This window comes from Semicossyphus pulcher, unplaced genomic scaffold (assembly GCF_022749685.1).
Source record: "Semicossyphus pulcher isolate SPU_LCO1_2020_fin unplaced genomic scaffold, fSemPul1.0.p SCAF_16, whole genome shotgun sequence".
Classification (NCBI taxonomy): Eukaryota; Metazoa; Chordata; class Actinopteri; order Labriformes; family Labridae; genus Semicossyphus; species Semicossyphus pulcher.
The window spans coordinates 11,411,650-11,429,588 of NW_027211670.1; the positions used below are offsets into that span (position 1 = coordinate 11,411,650).

Below are 17,939 nucleotides of genomic sequence, written 5' to 3' on the forward strand. Positions count from 1 at the left end.
AACATAAAAATCTGCATATTTTAACTACAGCTTACAGTTCATGTTCTGTGCCTCTCAGGTATTCGGCGGACTTCACGGATGCCTTCCACAGCCCCCCTTCCGGCCGCTCCACCTCGCCGTTACCCACCTCCTCCCCGCAGCATCGACAAATCCTGACACCAAACCTGTCAGCCACTCCTTCTGTCTCCCCGTCCCCTCACGTGCCAGTTCAGCGCAACTGGACCCGCTCCCCGTCTCCGCAGATGCCTTCCTCCCCGGTTCACTCGCACCCTCCACATTCCCCGACCTACTGCCCGTACCCGACATCGCCGAAGCATCGCTCCAAGATGCGCAGGTTTGATTTCCAGTGCAGCCCCACTAAGGAGATGCGCTCTTCAGTGTCCCGCCGCCGCGCTCCCAGCCCTCTTATCTATAACACTGAACAGCAAAGCCCCGCCCCTCCTAGACCCTCCTCCCTCCCCATCCTCCCCAGCACACCTGTCTACAGCAACCCCTTTGAGTTCCCAGGACCCCTCACTCCTCCCTCGCCCGGCCTCCCTCTTGGCGATGCGTACTCAGCTTCAACTCCTCCACTCTTCTCCCCCTCTGGAGTGCAGAGCCCTCTCCTCGTCTCCCGCTCTCTCTCCCCCACTCACTTTCTCTCTGGCGCCTCCTCCCCCATGCACCTGCCCCCCAGCCCCTCCTGCTTAAACTACCCCCATCTCACCCCACCTCCACCAGCCAAACCCTTCGCTGTCAAGCCTTTACCCTACTGGACCAAGTACGACGTGGCCGACTGGCTGGCTTACCTGAACCTGAGTGAACACAGGGAGCGTTTTATAGACAATGAGATTGACGGATCACATCTGCCTTCGCTCACCAAGGACGACTTCTTGGACCTGGGAGTGACACGCGTGGGACATCGAATGAACATCGAGAGGGCGCTGAAGAAACTCACTGACAGGTGAGGGAGGACTGATAGACTGTGGAACACGTAGAGGCAACGGGGGTCAAAGGTCAAAAAAGGAAGCACCAGATGGTGAAGGAAAGTCAAAGTGTCTCACTCCTTCTAGCCTAACCATCCCCTTCTTTCATTAGAAGTATATAATTTGATAAGTTCTCTCATCTTCTCTCCATCTTTCTCTCCTTAGTAACCGTATTAAGTTGACGTCGTCTTCAATTAATTTCCGTCCATTCTTATTCTTTCATTTGCCCTCCCTCTCTCCCCAGGCGGCTCTCCTCTCCTTTGCATGTCACAACTTCTCCCCGAGACACAGACTGAGAGAGAGAGAGAGAAGGGGTGAGTCAAAGATGAAAGGAAGGGAGTGAAACAGATTGACAAAGACGAACAATAACAGAAGATGTGCAAGAGAAGAACGGTGGACGTCAGCGGGTCGTGGTGGAAGGACTGAGGGCTGGGGATGTTTTCTAAACATGTAGAGAAACTGTTGTTAGGACTCATATGAAAATGACTCACTTTAACTGAAGATATACTTTAAAACTTTTGATGGACAGGCATTTAATTAACGCACCGTTTTGTGCTGTAAAAGACAAACACTCATCTTCTCACACGCATTGACAGATGGATTCTCGCACCATCTGCTGCTTAGCGGCGCTGAGAGAAGTTCAGAGACGAGTTGAAAAGTTGCCGCTTAAAGGGCGAACCCTAAGAAAATGTTTGCCGGTCGTGTCCGAGCCAGAAACAGTCGCATCCTAACATCAGTATCGTAGCTTTAAGCAGGTCAGAGAATCAACAGGCGGTGAGTAGCGGAGCCAAAGTCTGAGAGAAAGAGATGAAAGGACGACTATAGTATTCTTTTTATATTCGCCATATTCCCCAAAAGGATTCCCCACTTAGCTTTGTATGTTTGTTCTTCGCGAGCACTAGATATATGTTCTATGTTAGACGGGATTCACTATTAGTAGAGCCATTTGTTTTGTGCTCAGTGCTAATCGCAATCATTGATTTCAGACTGGTCAGGGTATTTATAACTGTTGAATTGAAGTCGTGCATAATGAGGAAGTATTGTTGTGAATTGATTATTTTCCTGATTATTCTACTGAAAGGAGAGGATCTGCAGCTCGTTTCAAACTGCACATCGCCTCCTCCCAGACTGCATTGGTGTTTATGACCACAGCACAGGTGAAGGGACGGATACCTTCCGTCCTCTTTGATGCCATAATGTTGACCGCTCTCTCTCACACAGCAGGTGCAGTGATCAAAAAGGGCTTTTTTACTGCTTCTCTGTCTGCCTGACCTCCTCAGCCTTCAGCCTCTGTGAGTCTGCGTGTCTGATTTTGTGCGCGAGTGTTTGTCAGCCTGCGTTGGTGGCCAAATGCTTTCACCTTTTCTCTTTATAACGCCTTTTCCAAAAACACATTTATAACAGTCAGAACACATTGTTTTTTTTTCTCTCTCACTAGCTGACAATCCCAGTGTTCCACATATTTACCCTCAAAGAGAACTTTTATCCACTTCACAGACGGTATTTTCAGCGTGGTAAAGTAAACTCTGTATATGTTACATGGAGGTGAACATGAACCCTGGATTTTTTAGCCATTTCCTGCAGTGAATTCAACTGTGAGGCGAACACATCATTTATAGATCTACATGTAATGATGATTTCAAAACTGATAACAAAAAAAATATATAGTATAATAAAGATAATTATATTAAGTATGTAAACATTTTTAAGAATCTCCGTCTTCCAGATAGTGTGGACACATTTCTTTAAAGCTTTCTGTTTATGTTTCATTTCTGGGTTTTTCCTGTAAATGCTTTTTATACTGCTGGCTGTGTGGTGACCCCAGTGAAGCTGACACACGTTAGGTCATGTGTATTCTCTCTGTGTGAAAGTTATGACTCTGTATCTTCATGTTGGACTATACTGAGAAGCGGCAGGACGGAGCAGTAGTGTAGAAAGCATTACATACTATGATTTAAAAGAGTATTTTTAGGTCTAGTGAAATGCATAATGAATATGACTACATACAGTATGAGCGTAAGTATGCAGAGATAAAAGGTATATATATAAATATATACATATATATATATATAAAGTTTTGCTTTTAAATAAAATACAGTATAAACAATATGATAGAGGTACAACTAAGGTGTTGAAATAAATGCTAAAATAAACTTTGGCCTGTCGTGATTCTCATTTCTCCTCGGACAGATTCACATAACGATCCAATTTAACGTGCCGCCTTTCAATTGAGTCATTTGGCAGCGGCTCGTCTCCGCCCCGCCGTGCTCGAGCACAACACTGTTTTCAGGTCCAGAATTGTTTTCCCATCAGGCTCGGTGAGCTAATAGGAGACAAGAGGAGCGCTCACAGGGAGGGAGGAGATGAGACGGTTTAATTCGAAGCAAGCGGTGGCTGCAGTCATGCAGCAAACCCAAAGACGCCTGTGAGGCAGCGAAACAATGAGAAACGACTTGGAAGGAGATGAATGTGGCTTTGTTCACAAGCATGATGGCTGGTTTAAGGTTCATGGTGGAAAATTGTAAACATAACGCGTTTGTTTTTTAAAGTTTGTGCCAGTTGTCCAGGTTGCCCCCTCTTTTATTTCTCTTCTTGCTGTCTGCTTAAAGTTAGCTAAATTACAGACGTCAGGGATGGTTTTTCTCTGTGGGAACGAACCCACAAGCGGCCTCTTTTCTTCTCGTGCTACGAAACAAAGCTTTCACAGAGAAAAACACCAGAGGGATGTTCACCATTCTCCCAAAGTACTCCTTCGTGTAGTGTTTAGTCGATGGTGGTGGAGAGGGCTGTCTGCTCTCACATGAACACCAACATCCTGGTTAGGATTGGGTTTGTGAAGTTATCTGATGAGCACGCATCATATCCTGGTTTAGGAAATCTGGGCCCTTGTCACCCTTTAGTTGCATATCCAGGTTTCTCAAAGCCAGGATAATGCGACCAGGATTACTCCAAATGGAATTTAGCATTCTGTGTAGGGATGCACGATATTATCGGCACGTTATCGGTATCGGCCGATATTGGCTTAAAAATGAACGTGTTAGCCGATATCCGCCGATATAATTAACTGATAAAATAATGGGCTGCTGCATACTTGATTAAATGACCGACCTCGGCGCAATGTCCCCGGCTCCAAGAAGACCTGTGCGGCGCAGCCTGATGACGTCACGTGTGTGTCTACCTGCAGCATGAGAGAGTTAGAAGCCAAAATGTCCGTGGCGTGGAAGTTTTTCAAAGTGTCCGAAATAGAAAGCAAAACTGCTATTTGCAATGACTGCTCAGCTTCGGTGATGCGAGGAGGAGCCAAGGCAAAGTCTTTCAACACTACAAACTTGATTAACCATCTCAAGACCCGTCACCCCGACCGTTGTAACAAATGTGATAAGAGTATCACCATTATACTGTACGCTAATTCCAATACAGAAGAGAGTTGATGATCTCTGCAATTAGGTGTGCGGGAAAAAAATATTGGTATCGGTAATCGGCTAAATGAGTTGTAAAATATCGGCACATCGGATATCGGCAAAAAATCCAATGTCGTGCATCCCTACTTCTGTGGCTCATGTTACCCTTGAAATGCTAAAATTATGTTTTTAATGCTGTGATAACCTCAAGCAAAATCCCATTCACTTCTATTGTGCTGAGTCAATGAAGAATTCTCAAAGACCGATATCTCAAAAGCACGAAAAGCAGGAACTATTTCAACGTCACCTGAAATCCCCAGGAAGGAAAGTACCCTCAAAGACATCCTGAACCCTTAGTGTTCTTTGTTAGTTGAACTGATTACATGCTGTGATGACAGACTCTTGGGTGACACACGGAAGTCGATTATCTTAAAGCAGCAGTGAGGAACTTTCTGAATAAGTTTAATTGGCCAAGTATGTGGACAGGTTAGACAAGGCAACACGCACACTAAGACACTAAGAACTAAAACTACAGGCCTATGGATACAAATGTAATTTACAAAGTATTAATATATATATATAAATATATATATATACGTTATTTAAATAACACTTATAGACATGAGACAAAAGTGCAATGTACAGCGCAAAGGTGCAGAGATAAATATTGTTGAATCAGGTTGTTATATACAGGAGGTATAGACAGAGTGGTCCGTCTTATCACTGCTGTTTGAAATTCAGCACACACACTTATACTAATAAAAACATCACCATTATGTCACTACATGCAGAATATGCAGCTTCATTAACACGAATGGAAGACATATTCCCTACAAAGGCCTAAAAGTCAATCTGAATGTACATTTTTCAGACCAGTGGGTTCAGTTAAATAACGCATCAGGATGTTTTGCGCTGCAATTTCCTCCTTGGTTTTAGCTCTGAGCCAGAGCTAAGTTAGCATGAAAAAAACACAAGGTTTCTATGTAACAGCGACACACACCTTAACAGCGGAACACACCGACAGAGTCAGTCCCTACCTATTAAACCTCCTCCCTACCAGAGCTGGTTCCTCCGTCACTCAGAGGACAGCCGGTCGGTGCCTCTGCTCTGACTGAGAGAGGTCAGATCTCGACGCAGGACTCCCCCAAAGTGAAACTCCCGCTTGAATCGGTCTCTGCGGAGCGGCTGACCTCCAGCAGCTGGAGCAGAAGCTCCAACCGACTCTGCTCTGAGCTTCAGAGCTGTCAGCCTCTCTCCTCTGTTGTAGGTGACCTGAACCTGTAGGCTCACCACAGGTGCTATTTATAGACTTTTTGAGAGAGAAAGTGACATCTTTCCCTCACAGATGATGTCATCAATTTGTCCCAGTGAAACCTGGTGACTTTGTGACGTAGACATGATTATAATGTTTGTTTTTTTACCCACACATCATTCATTTATGAAGAATGGAATAATATTATTAATAATTAGTTGTAATTAATAATAGCTGTAAATCTTTAAGGATCATTTTTTATCCTTTTTGAGTGCTGGGTAGAAATCTACCCAACCCATACTAAACCATGTTCATCACTCAGTCATATACGGTATGTACACAGTGTTGGGATCTCTTGGCAGGAGAATTAACTGTATAAAAATTGAGTTCCTGCAACCATCCCAATACTTATACATAACCTACCACATGGTCCTTAGTGACCACCCCCACCCAAACAGCACTGCCACCTTCAACAGACCCCGGCTCCATTCATGCGTGCTCCACATATTGACAACGCTGATACTACCTATACTACCACATGGCCCCCAATGGCCCCCACAACCCAAACATGTAGATCAATGGGCGGGGAGAGCCAGCACATCAACAGGGTTATCAAGTGGGCACCTCCCTTCATCAAGTTAGGCCTTTATGATAGAGAGAATGGGGGATGACAAGGGGTGGGATGGTATCAAGGACTGTACCCTCTGAACATGGGCCGCTGATGTATCCGCTGAGCTGAATCGGTGCCCATGAGAGGAACTATTTTAACAGTTATTTTATTGCAAAATTTAAAAATGGTCCGAACTACTGCCTCAGCGACCTTGACGTCCATCCATCCATTATCTATATCACACCCAGGACGTCTGGGCTCACCCTCGGAGATCCGGAGGGAGCTTGGAGTAGAGCCGTTACGCCTTCACATTGAGAGGAGTAGGTTGAGGTGGTTTGGGCATCTGATTAGGACGCCTCCTGGGCGCCTCCCTTTGGAGCTTCTCTGGGCATGTCCAACTGAGAGCAGACCTAGAGCTCGCTGGAGGGATTATACGTCCCGTATGGAGCTGGAAAATGTTGCTGGGGAGAGGGACGTCTGCTGCCACCGTGACCCGGTCCCAGAGAAGTGGAAGATAATGGATGGATGTATGGATATCTATACCACTTATCCTGTTCAGGGTCGCGGGGGGCTGGAGCCTATCCCAGCTGTCATTGGGCGAGGGGCGGGGTTACACCCTGCACTGATCGTCAGTCAATCACAGGGCTGGCACATAGAGACAGATAACCTTCCACGCCCACACTCAATGAACGTAACGAGCATGTGTTTGGACTGCGGGAGGAAGCCGGAGTACCCAGAGGGAACCCACTTACACTGCATTTGAACCAGGAACCTTCTAGTTACCGTTGCTAGCATGTATAGGAATCATAAAACCTAAAGGAACCAATCCTCAGGTTGAGCTTCCAGAAACCACAAGTGCGAAATATTTCCTCTGGCATGGTGGGTGGTGAGAGTGTTGGAGATGTTCTGGCGCTGGATGAGCTGTTAGAAATGAGTTTGCAAACTAATAATAAACAGCATTAATTCCAAAAAGACTGCGAAACAAAAACAAGATGGAGGCAGCAGCGACCTGGCCTCAGCGCGGCTGTTAAAGCCTAGAACAAGTAAACAGTGCGTGGGTGAACATAACACACTGTCCTCTCTTTCTAGGCCTGACCACACACAGAATGACAGGTCACAAAGGGGGCACGGGGGCTAATGCTGCAGTTCACAGGACCCCCCCCCCTCTGCTGTCACACACTCTCACTAATAAGCTCACATGACTCTGCGCCACTGTGACACGGTTCTGTGAGCGGCGGACGGTCGAAATGAAGGTTCAGCATCTCATTAGCACCATATTGAGAGAGAGAGGGAGGGATGAGGGAGGGAGGGGAGAAGGAGGGGGATTCTTCCAGCTGTTTGTTTCTAATAGCAGAGCGGAGGGAAAGTCAAAAGAGGGGTAGAAGCCTGAAAGTGAGGAAGCTGGTGAGCGAAAGAAGCAGAGGGATGGAGTTAAAGTAGGGGAAAGAGGAGAAAAGGGAAGAAGAAGAAGTTCCTCCTGGTATGAGCGAGAGATAGACGTGGGAGGAGAGCAACAAGGTAAGTCTGCCTCCCTTTTTGTTTGCCCTGGAGCCAATTAGCAGGAGTGATTACCACGCTAACGCTCTGATTTGATTAGTTTTTTCACTCTGCGCACGCTTGTGTCCCACGCCCACTTTCAGATCAACAACAACCCTGTGTGTGTGTGTGTGTGTGTGTGTGTGTAACTTTAAGTGCCAGGGGGAAATTGGGTCAGTGAGAGAGGAGAGAGGGAGAGGAGCATGTGTTAGAGGAAGAGAGAGAGAGAGGGAGAGAGGCGCACTGGGAGAGGGGGAGACGGACTCAGAAATGGAGAGAAATCCTCAGCGAGCCCTTGAACTACAGTAACAAGTGGTCACTTGAGTAATCACTGGTGATTCAGAGAGAAATGTAAGTGCGGGTTTCTCCCAGGCATGGCTGCTCTGCTCTGCTCTGCTCTGTTGCCACTTTTTGTTGCTGCTTGCTGGCTTGTGGATGGAGATTGTTAAAGCTTCTTTGAGATCTAATGTCAGGATGAGCTGCTTTTTTCTTTCCCTGCACAGAACATTTTTCCCACTTTTAGGAGCTTAAAACGACTTTAAAATGGCTTTAACTGACATGATAATATAAGACAAGCTAGCTGAGGGAACCAAACTCCTCTCCCTCCGTCATGCTCAGTCTTGTGACGAGGTGTGGTTACTCACAGTCTTATTACTCAGCCAGCAATGTGTCAAATTGTTTCCCAGACACAAATAGGCCTGAATATGACTGTGTCTTTTGCATGTTTGTGCATGTGTCCCGTCTTTTGTTCAATCTGTCCTCTCCCGCTAATGTACCCGCCACTTATGCCTTACTTCCCCTGCTGTTTTTGCACTTTATTCCCTTTAAATGCTGCATTCCTGCTCCTGTGCCAGATCGTAAATCAGCCCCTTGCGGTCCTGATCTCTGAATCGAGCCAGAGTATGAGACAGTTGGTTCTAATGGGCCTTGTATTAGTCAGAGCAAAGGGGGAAAGATGACCTTTCCCTGCTGTTTATTTTGGGAAGGCAACAGGAAGAATGCCTGAGCAGCTGTTCTATTCCTGCTGGCAGATCCCCACCCCTGTGAATTTCAGTCTGCCACTGCACCGACACTCCCCTTACTCACGCAGGGGGCTCGGTTGCACCCGAGTACTGTACAGTGTAAATCACACCTCTTCTGGATCGGCTAAGTTGCCTAATAGATCAGCAACACAAGCACACACTCCAGCTGCCGTAACTCCCATTCAGACTTGGCGAACGTCCCTGCACATGACACCGCGTACACGTCCAACCTGTTGCATGATAACCAGCGTCACCTGTCCGCCAATAAAAGCTGTCTTTCCCTGCTTGTTGTTATGCTCTGAAACCAGTCGAGCAACTCTCCGGTTTAACACAATCTTTCGCTTTCTGAGGCAGACACCTTCACAAACATGGCGAGCCTTCCCAAAGAGCCCCCCGAGGACGCCAAGAGGCAGAGCTTCTGGATGGTGAGGAATCGGAGAGAAAGACAAGACGAGCGGCTCCAAAACCAGTTCTGTATCTCCTACATTTCATCTCCATCTTTCTCTCCTTCCAGCCGGGGAACTATGTGCGCACGGTGCACAGAACTGAGCAGTCCTACCAGGCCTGCAACGACATCATGGCCTGCTTCATGGAGAGAGCGAAGGTGGAGAAGCAGTACGCGCAGCAGCTCAGCCAGTGGAGCAGCAAGTGGAAGTCCATCGTGGATGCTCGTGAGTATGAGACTTGAACATGTATCCCCAGGCCTTGTTCATCATGTCAGCTCTCATCAAGTTAAAATAACCGCCTGATTCTGTTTAAATGGCTGCACATGTGTTTGTTTGAAGCTTTCCAGCAGACAAATGGAGGTCATTATTTCTCTATTGGTTCCATGACTCACCTCTGTGCTCCCTGTCGAGGTCGTTCTTCACTCTGTCTTCTCTCTCCGTCCTCAGGGCCGCTTTATGGCTCCCTCATGAGGGCGTGGCAGTGCTTCTTCTCCTCCACCGAGCGCCTGTCGGCCCTCCACTCCTCCATCTCCCAGTCACTGGTGGCAGAGGAAGGGGAGCGGGTGAAGACCTGGCAGAAGGAGACGTTCCCAAAGAAGATCTTCTGCGGGTTCAGGGAGAGCCACGGCAACAACGCGAGTTTCTCGCGGGCGCAGAAACCCTGGTCCAAAAAGCTCGTCAAGGTCATTATGCGTGTTTGTGTGTGCTCATGGTTCTAACCAAAAAGTAGCAATCATAGTTTGACATAAAATCTTTACTAAATGTTTATCTAAGACTAATCAATTATCCTGCACAGCAACAGTAGTTTTTCATTATGCTCTTCAGTAATAGTTCAACATTTTGGAGGATACACTCTTTTGCTTTCTTACCGAGAGTTCGATGAGGAGATTGATGCCACTCTCTAAACGGTAGATATGAAGCTCCAGCTACACCAAGCGTTAAGACTGAAAGCAATGGGTTTATTCAGACCAATCAGAACGGCTCCCCATGTATACACACCCAAGAAGTTTCTAGCTTCCAGGTTTACTTTCAGGACATGCAGTCTACTGAATATGCGAGGTCAGAATCAGAATTGTTTATTGCCAAGTAGGTTTACACATACAAGGTGTTCTGGTGCAGAATAATGAACACAGAACTGGAATAAAATATATTAATATCGTAGTGTTTCTCCCGCCTGCCCCGCCTGCGTGTTTCTGCTGTGCCCATCGGCTTTACATTGAGAAGACGTCATGGATTTTCAAATCGCTTTTCTCCGGGCGGGGGAAAAGAAAGGGGGAGCGTTATATAAATGTAAAACCTCAATGGATCAAACATTTTCAGTAGTAATAACTCATAACTGACCTTGTTTGAAGTTTGAGGAGTCCAGTTTTACAGACTTCTCTTTGCTTTTTTGAAAGTTAAACTACAATCTCGAACATTCCAGCTGTGTGCTCTTGAGCGCCACCCACTGACGATAATCAGTAATTACAGGAGCACACGTCCTGATTTAACCAGACGTCGTGGTTCTAGCTCTAACTAACAGAAAACGATCTTATTTACATTAGAAACGGGACCTCACGTAACACACAGCAAAAACAACCGTATGAGCCGAGACGAAGAGATGGAGAGCGAGCGAGGGGGAGAGAGGGAGAGATCGCACCCAAGTTACGTCATGATGTTATCTATTTATTTTTTAACTAACATAGTGTATTTATGGCCTGCGGGAGACTTATGACTACGTTTTTATTTCAAAGAATATGAAACAGGAACCGTAATAAGGAGCATGTGAGTGACTTTATCGATCAAATAACTTCCTGGAAAAGTTACAAATAAAGTAAAAAAAAACAACAACAACGGTCCGGGAAACACTTCAAAATAAAAGCATTGTGTACAAACAGGGGGAGTCAGAATTCCAGATCGGGCTTTTATTTTGAAAAGGCATACCGGAAGTGTTGTCCTACATTACTCTCCATGCCTGTGACTTTTCTGACATTTCTGTCAGAGATCAATAGGACTCATAACAATTCATTTTCACCATGTATTTTGACAGAGAACCGCTCGCGGTAAAAAAAAATAGACGAGGCTCCTATTCTCTACATTTTCAGCACGTGTCACTCCAGCAGTGTGAAGACTGTATGAATGAAAATGAATTAAACTCACGCACACGCCACGCTTCCAGTGTTGCTCACAAAAGTGCACTTTGATGCAGTCAGCCACATACTAGGTTTTGACCTAGTCTTGTTGAAGTTGTATCTGTAGTCATCGATCTTTTCTTTGTTTGTTCAGCCATAGTAGATTACTGATTACTCGCAACACTTGCAGAGAGCGGAAAAGCAGCCGCTTAGCTCCGCCTACCCTCTCTGGCAGACCAACCACTGCTGGCTGATGGAAAACACGTCACTAACTGGGCGCCGCTTGTGATTTTTTCCGTCAATGTCGCCACAGACGCCCAGTCTGTAATACTGCAAATGCAAAGGCTTTAATCAGTGGGCCATCGGCTCAATCACCATTGTGTTACCTCATTCAGTGATAGATAGTGACTTAACAGACATTTGTTTAAATAAAAAAGTTTGAGATTGTTACTTTAAAATTTTAGTTGAAAATATTGAATGTTCAATGTAACGCCGTGCAAGATGAAATCAACAACATGTTTCAGGGTCATGGACACGTGAAGTATCAAGTTTCTTTGCACGAATCCTCATCAAGGTCGAGAGGCGGGGAACGACCGCCAGTCAATCACAGGGCTGACAAGTAGAGACAGACAACCTCTCACAGTCACACACTTTAGAGCCACCAGTTAACCCAATGAGCAGGTCCTTTGACTGCGGGAGGAAGCTGGAGTACCTGGAGAAAACCCACGCATGCACGTGGATCCACTACGTCAGAACTGAGATTCGAACCAGGAACCTTCTAGCTGTGAGGTGACAGCGCTAACCACTGCACCACCAACAAACAAGATATGCTGTATTAATAAGCTAGCTTTAGAGGTGCTGGAAGTGTGTTTGTTTCTACATTGGAAGAGAGCCGGACTAGCTGTTAAGCATCTCCAGGTCACAGCTTTATTTAACGCATAGATTTAAGAGTGTATAGATCTTCTCAACTAACCCCCAGCAAGGGTGCAAATAAGCATATTTCCCATGATGTCGAACTTTTCCTTTCAGTAAATATTAAATATGTGTGTGTGTGTGTTTGTATTTAACAGCTGGAGAAGGCCCGAGTGTCTTATCACAAGTCCTGTCAGAGGGAGGCAACAGCCCTGGACAAAGAGAAACAAGCAAACGAAAACTCTGAGATGAGTCCGGAGAAGAAGCAGAAAATCACAGACGCCCGAGAGAAGGTGACAGAGGAGAAGGAGAAGGTGAGGAGAGACGTTAACACGCTGAGCTCCTTCACTCTGAGTAACACATGTTCAATAACGGCTTCGTTCACAGCACATTAAAATTCCCAATCACTTATTGACAACACGCCCCAGAGCTCAACATGTTACATTCCAGGAGAGTTTGTTTGTCCTGCTACATGTGGAGATATTTATCCAGTCGAGGAACTATCAGCTCTAAACACAAACCCAGCCTTAAATTTCTGCTCCAGGCATTCCCTTGTAAGGAGAAGTGTTATTGTTACTCCGCTCCGTGTTTATGGAGACCAGCATGGGAACGCTAAAGAGCACCAGATGATTCATACATTTTACATCGTCCTCCATTAAGGAAGTAGATGTTCCTGCTGAGGCCACTTTTCATCTTAAAACTGTCTCGTGTGCCGCTGCAGTGTAGAGACAACTACGAGAAACTGCTTGAGGACGTGACGTCCTACACCCCCCGCTACATGGAGGAGATGGAGGCCATCTTTGAGCAGTCGCAGGAGGAGGAGAGGAAGAGGATCAGCTTCCTGAAGCAGGCCTTCCTCTCCATCCACAGACATCTGGATGTCACCAACAACGAGAGGTGAGCAGCTGTCAGTCACACGCACTATAAACGCACCCTGCAAACTGAGTTGTGCATATATATATGTTTCATTTAACCAGGGTAAAGCCTTGTGGAGATTAAAATCTCTCGTCACGTGCAGTTCTCAGAACCCATCAGCTATCATCTGACCGCAGTTTAACCTTCCGGCATTTGCAAACTTTTACACTTATTGTGTAGCCAGTGGTTAGTGATAAAAGACTTCCTGCCAAGACTTCCTTTTCCGTGTGCTGCATGGTTTACAGTAACTAGTAATCTGAGAAGCAGGAAAGAAGATGGAGGTGAGATACGGCCTCCAGGAGCGGACTATTAGCTGAACTTATGCAGATGTCTGTTTATAGAGATTAATAAAAGGCTTAATCGTTTTATGTAGAATCTAAATAGAGATCTGTGGAGTGTGATCCAAAGAGCAGTCAATGTTACAGCAAAAAACACACACAACGCAAACAGACAAATACAACTGTCACACACTTAAATCTAGCAAAACATCCAGGTAGTGTGCAACACAGGTATTTATTTGCTAAATTATTTCAGTTAAAAAAAGTTTGGAAATTAAACTATTGTCTTGATCCATAAAAATGAATCCCTGGTGTACGTTATTCCAGAAATAAAAGGCCCTATAATAATAAAAAATGTTCCCAGTTCTGTTTTAACTCTGGGGACAAACTTCTGTAGAACATTTTGAGAGCGCAGGCCCTCACTGATTTTGTATATATAAAAGCTAGCTAATGTGAAAGTCTGCAGCAGCATAAAGAAGAAGAAGAAGACTTTATTAATCCCAGAGGGTAAATTCAAATAGCTTCACTCTGTTAGTACAAACATGCCACACACACATGCACAAACAGAACCCTGTAGACATGCACTAATGGAGAGGTGTCAGAGTGAGGGGGCTGCACATGGACATGCACCCCGGCCACCCTTCAGTTCCCAAGCTAAGTCCCAACAGAGTGAGCTACAGTGTTTAATGAGACACAATGTTATACAGTATGCAGCTTGTTTAGGCTCTGTTCAGGTGCATTCATGGACTGCAGATTGACGTCGTCCAAAAATAACCTTTTCTTCTTGCAGTTGCAGAAATAAAATGTTGTGATAAATGATAACTCTTAACTTACATGATATGAACATTTAATTTACAACCCCCCTTTCACATGACGACAAACCAGCTGTGCTTCTTTCTGTCAGTGTGAAGGCCGTGTACAGCGAGCTGCATCACACTCTGATGTCCATCAGCGAGCAGGATGACGCCAAGTGGTGGAAGAACAACCACGGCCCTGGCATGCCCACCGACTGGCCAAAGATCCAGGTGCGTGATTCACTCCAGTACGCAGACAAATACATACAATTACGACAAACAAGGGACTGATTTCTAGTAGGATTTCTACCTCACACATTGTCTTAAACCTACATAAACAAGACAAATGTTTTCACCATTTATAGACTTTTATAGACCACTAGTATAAAAGGGGTTGCATATTTGCGTGATCTTGCGGTGAATTAATCACCTGTGCCTCTCCATCAGGAGTGGGTCCCACCAGTCAAAAAGCTGAACAGAAAAAAGAGAGACCAGAAAAGAAAAGAGAGCCGACCGTGAGTTATCCAGCCTCTGAACACTAATAGAGACACTCACTTTTCTTTAACTCAGGCTTGTACATACTATTTAAATTTGAATGTAGGCTTGTACATGTTTAATGTTCAAGTGTTCATAGACAGCAAAGTTAAACCCAAGTCAAATTCCTTCTATGTGTACATACCTGAGCAATAAAGCTGAAATATTCATATCTAGTCATTTTTATGTCCCTCTCACTGTTCTCCATGTTTTCTTCTCTCAGTGTGATGATTGGGGGTGTGAAGGTGCGAGCGATGTACGACTACGTGGGAGAGGAGGGAGATGAGCTGTCCTTTAAAGCAGGTGACACATCAAGTTTGACGTGACAACAGTATAGTCGATCTAATCAGTCTAAGATAATTTACATACAGGCTGGTGAAGGTGAGTGTGCCTCAGCATCTACATTTACAGCAGAGTCATAGTTGTCTCCGCGTTTTTTAAATGTTACTGTTTTATCTTACTGTATGGTGCTGTTGTTTTCTTTATAAGTACAAACAGTACAGTTCAACAGCACTAGACTTAAGTTTTGTGACACTAATATTATTCACACCTTGCACAATGTGCTTGAAGAGAGATATACGATGATGCATTTATTATTCAGTATGATAAAGACAAGATAAAAACTGAGGTTAGCAAACAGCAACGCGTGCAGTCAATCAAGGCAAAAACTCCACGTAGGTGCAGTGGTTAGCGCTGTGCCTCACAGCTAGAAGGTTCCTGGTTCTATGTGGAGTTTGCACGTTCTCCCCGTGCATGCGTGGGTTCCCTTCAGGCACTCCGGCTTCCTCCCACAGTCCAAAGACCTGCTCGTTAGGTGAATTGGTGACTCTAAAATTACCCGTAGGTGTGAGCGTGCATGTTTGTGTCAGCCCTGTGATTGACAGGCGATCAGTCCGGGGTGTAACCCCGCCTCTCGCCCAGTGACAGCTGGGATTGGCTCCAGCCCCCTTGAACAGGATAAGCGGTTTTACTTCTAGAAAGCCCCTAGTGGCCTCAACAGTAATAACATCTTAATGCACTTTTGCATACGTTTTATTGTGATTTTACTTGCTCTTGTTGTACTATAAATGTACTATATGTCAGATGGTCAGTTTGAAGACTTTACTGGTCGGTAGTACTCTAAGTAAAGTCAAGGTCAATTTAAAAGGACTACTCTGCATATCATGGCACACTTCTCTTTCTCAGTCAGGTTTTTTATTATGAATCACAGAAGCAAAATGTAGCATTTAACAGACTTTTATTTTCGCTCATCGTGACTCTTTTTTTCCCCAGGTGAGGTGTTCCTGAAGGTGGAGGAGGAGGACGACCAGGGTTGGTGTCGAGGAGTCCTGAGCGGAGGGAAGGAGGGCTTCTACCCTGCAAACTATGTTGAAGTCGCCGAGTGATGTCATGCTGTCTCACTGTGTCCTAAACTTATTTCTCACAGTTTCAAATCTTTAAAAAAAACAAAAAACATTTCTTATTATATTTTATGTTTTCACACTGAAGTTAAACTGTTACACAGATATTTTTGAAATGTAAAATTTGTTACTTTAGGCCTTAATGTTTTAACCTTTTGGTTTGAGTACTTCTGCAATATGAAATAATTTAAAAAGACTATAATGTACTGTTTGTGCAGGAGCTGTATGTGTGTGTGTGTGTGTGTTTGCATGCATGTGTGCATATTAATACCAAAGAACAGAAAACAAGAGATAATATTTATTTACTGCCTTCATGAGTCATCAGGTCGCTGTAATGACGAGAGCTTGTAATGATTCATGAGGCTCAGCCAGGCGCAGGTTTACAATGATATGTACACACAAGGTTAATGTTTACTTAATTAGTGTTATGTAGAGCACACAGAGGTAGGTTTGACTGAGGGATTTTCAAAATAAAAGTGTAATTGTTTTGCCTGTTGTCCATCCTGTTGACTGTTTTTTCCCCCCCGCCATGCTAGCTGTGTGGATCTATGGACGCTAAGGTTGGTCAGAAGGTTGGCTAACCACTTTGGTTTCAACTGAAATATCTCAACAACTATCACATGGAAGTTATCAATGGTCCGTGAGGTTGAACCCTTCAGACTTTTTCACTGGCTATGAAACAGACTGACATTAATTCTCATTACTCTGAACTACAAAAGCAAACCAGACCATCAGCGACAATAAGTGTCTGACGAAGCGATGAACTGCACGCTGCCTCTGGTAACACTTTCAATGACAAAGATTCACAGTGAGTGATACATATGGCACTTAAAATAGAGTAGGATTATATATTTTTTTGTTAAAAACCACCACTTTAGCAAGTACAGGAACAAATCAGCAGAGTTCAGAGGTACGGCTTTGTCCACAGGGGGCGCCAAAATCGACAAACCGAAAGTTCCTCACAGGAGATCATGGGGGCATCAGAGGACAAATCCTGATGATAACTATCGTCTGGCTTTTCTTCTAGCAACATCAGCAGGTCACACTTTCACTTTATCCAGAAGCCCACTTTTGTTTATGACCAAGTTAATGACACATCTATCAGCCTCAACTGTTCATCGTCTATTATGCTAATTAGCACATGTTAGCATGCTTGTAAATTACGATGTGAACACGGCTAGGGTTTACATGCTCATGCGAAACATGAGATAGCTTGTTTTGTCACGTATGTTAGTAGGCTAATGTTAGCATTTAGCTCAAAGCAAGGCTCTGCCTCAGTACACTACACTGCAACCTGCTAGCATGGCAAAGTGTAGCATATTTTACAGCACAATACAGAGAAGTGCAGGTATTTGTCATACTTTTCAAACCTATTTAAAATATTTAAATTTGATTTTTTTTTATTTTGTGACCACGTAATTCATTGCACATGTAGATGCATTGAGATACATTGGCCAAGAAAATTACTGAAAGAAAAGTAACATAAACAGAAAGAACGAATAAAGTAGTATTTTATCTTTTTATTTTATTTGTTTATTTCCTCCTAAAGTTTTCCACTACACTGTCCTGTAAAATGTGTTTCCCAAAATAGCTATATTGCATCATGTTTCTTACATTACAGACATTGTTTCAAGTGTTGTTGTTTTTTTCATTATTTCACACACACGCACACACGTACCTCACACGTGTAGATGGATAGATAGATATGAATGGGAACATAAAAGCAGTACACATTTACATAAAGTTTTCAAGCCTTATCTGTG

At 44.5% G+C, this 17,939-nt stretch overlaps 2 protein-coding genes across 4 annotated transcripts in view; both read left to right on the plus strand.

Annotated features, from left to right (window-relative positions):
* Window positions 1–3,127, plus strand: part of LOC138593289 (SH3 and multiple ankyrin repeat domains protein 1-like) — a 47,834-nt gene extending 44,707 nt beyond the window's left edge. Inside the window, exons 26-27 of the mRNA XM_069664230.1 lie at window positions 59–943; window positions 1,210–3,127. Of these exons, the coding sequence (XP_069520331.1) occupies window positions 59–943; window positions 1,210–1,261 (937 nt within the window). The 3' untranslated portion in view covers window positions 1,262–3,127. The remainder of the gene's footprint in view (window positions 1–58; window positions 944–1,209) is intronic.
* Window positions 3,128–7,588: 4,461 nt separating this feature from the next.
* On the plus strand, window positions 7,589–16,662 carry LOC138593426 (protein kinase C and casein kinase II substrate protein 3-like). 3 transcript variants are annotated; one of them, XM_069664427.1, is made up of 11 exons: window positions 7,589–7,746; window positions 7,869–8,115; window positions 9,141–9,211; window positions 9,301–9,457; window positions 9,680–9,915; window positions 12,414–12,569; window positions 12,977–13,152; window positions 14,353–14,473; window positions 14,690–14,757; window positions 15,000–15,079; window positions 16,049–16,662. In XM_069664427.1, the coding sequence occupies exons 3-11, from the start codon at window positions 9,155–9,157 to the stop codon at window positions 16,159–16,161; spliced, it is 1,164 nt and encodes a 387-aa protein (XP_069520528.1). In that variant the 5' UTR covers window positions 7,589–7,746; window positions 7,869–8,115; window positions 9,141–9,154; the 3' UTR covers window positions 16,162–16,662. The 3 variants fall into 3 exon arrangements, with proteins under 3 accessions (XP_069520528.1, XP_069520529.1, XP_069520527.1); XM_069664428.1 differs by lacking the exon at window positions 7,869–8,115 and having other exon boundaries at window positions 9,137–9,211; XM_069664426.1 differs by lacking the exon at window positions 7,869–8,115.
* The last annotated feature ends 1,277 nt before the right edge of the window (window positions 16,663–17,939 follow it).

Coding starts and splice junctions, on each gene's coding strand:
- LOC138593426 (XM_069664427.1), top strand. CDS start 9,155: ATGGCGAGCCTTCCCAAAGAGCCCCCCGAGGACGCCAAGAGGCAGAGC. Junction 9,212..9,300: donor AGAGGCAGAGCTTCTGGATG/GTGAGGAATCGG, acceptor CTCTCCTTCCAG/CCGGGGAACTATGTGCGCAC. Junction 14,758..14,999: donor AAAAGAAAAGAGAGCCGACC/GTGAGTTATCCA, acceptor TTCTTCTCTCAG/TGTGATGATTGGGGGTGTGA.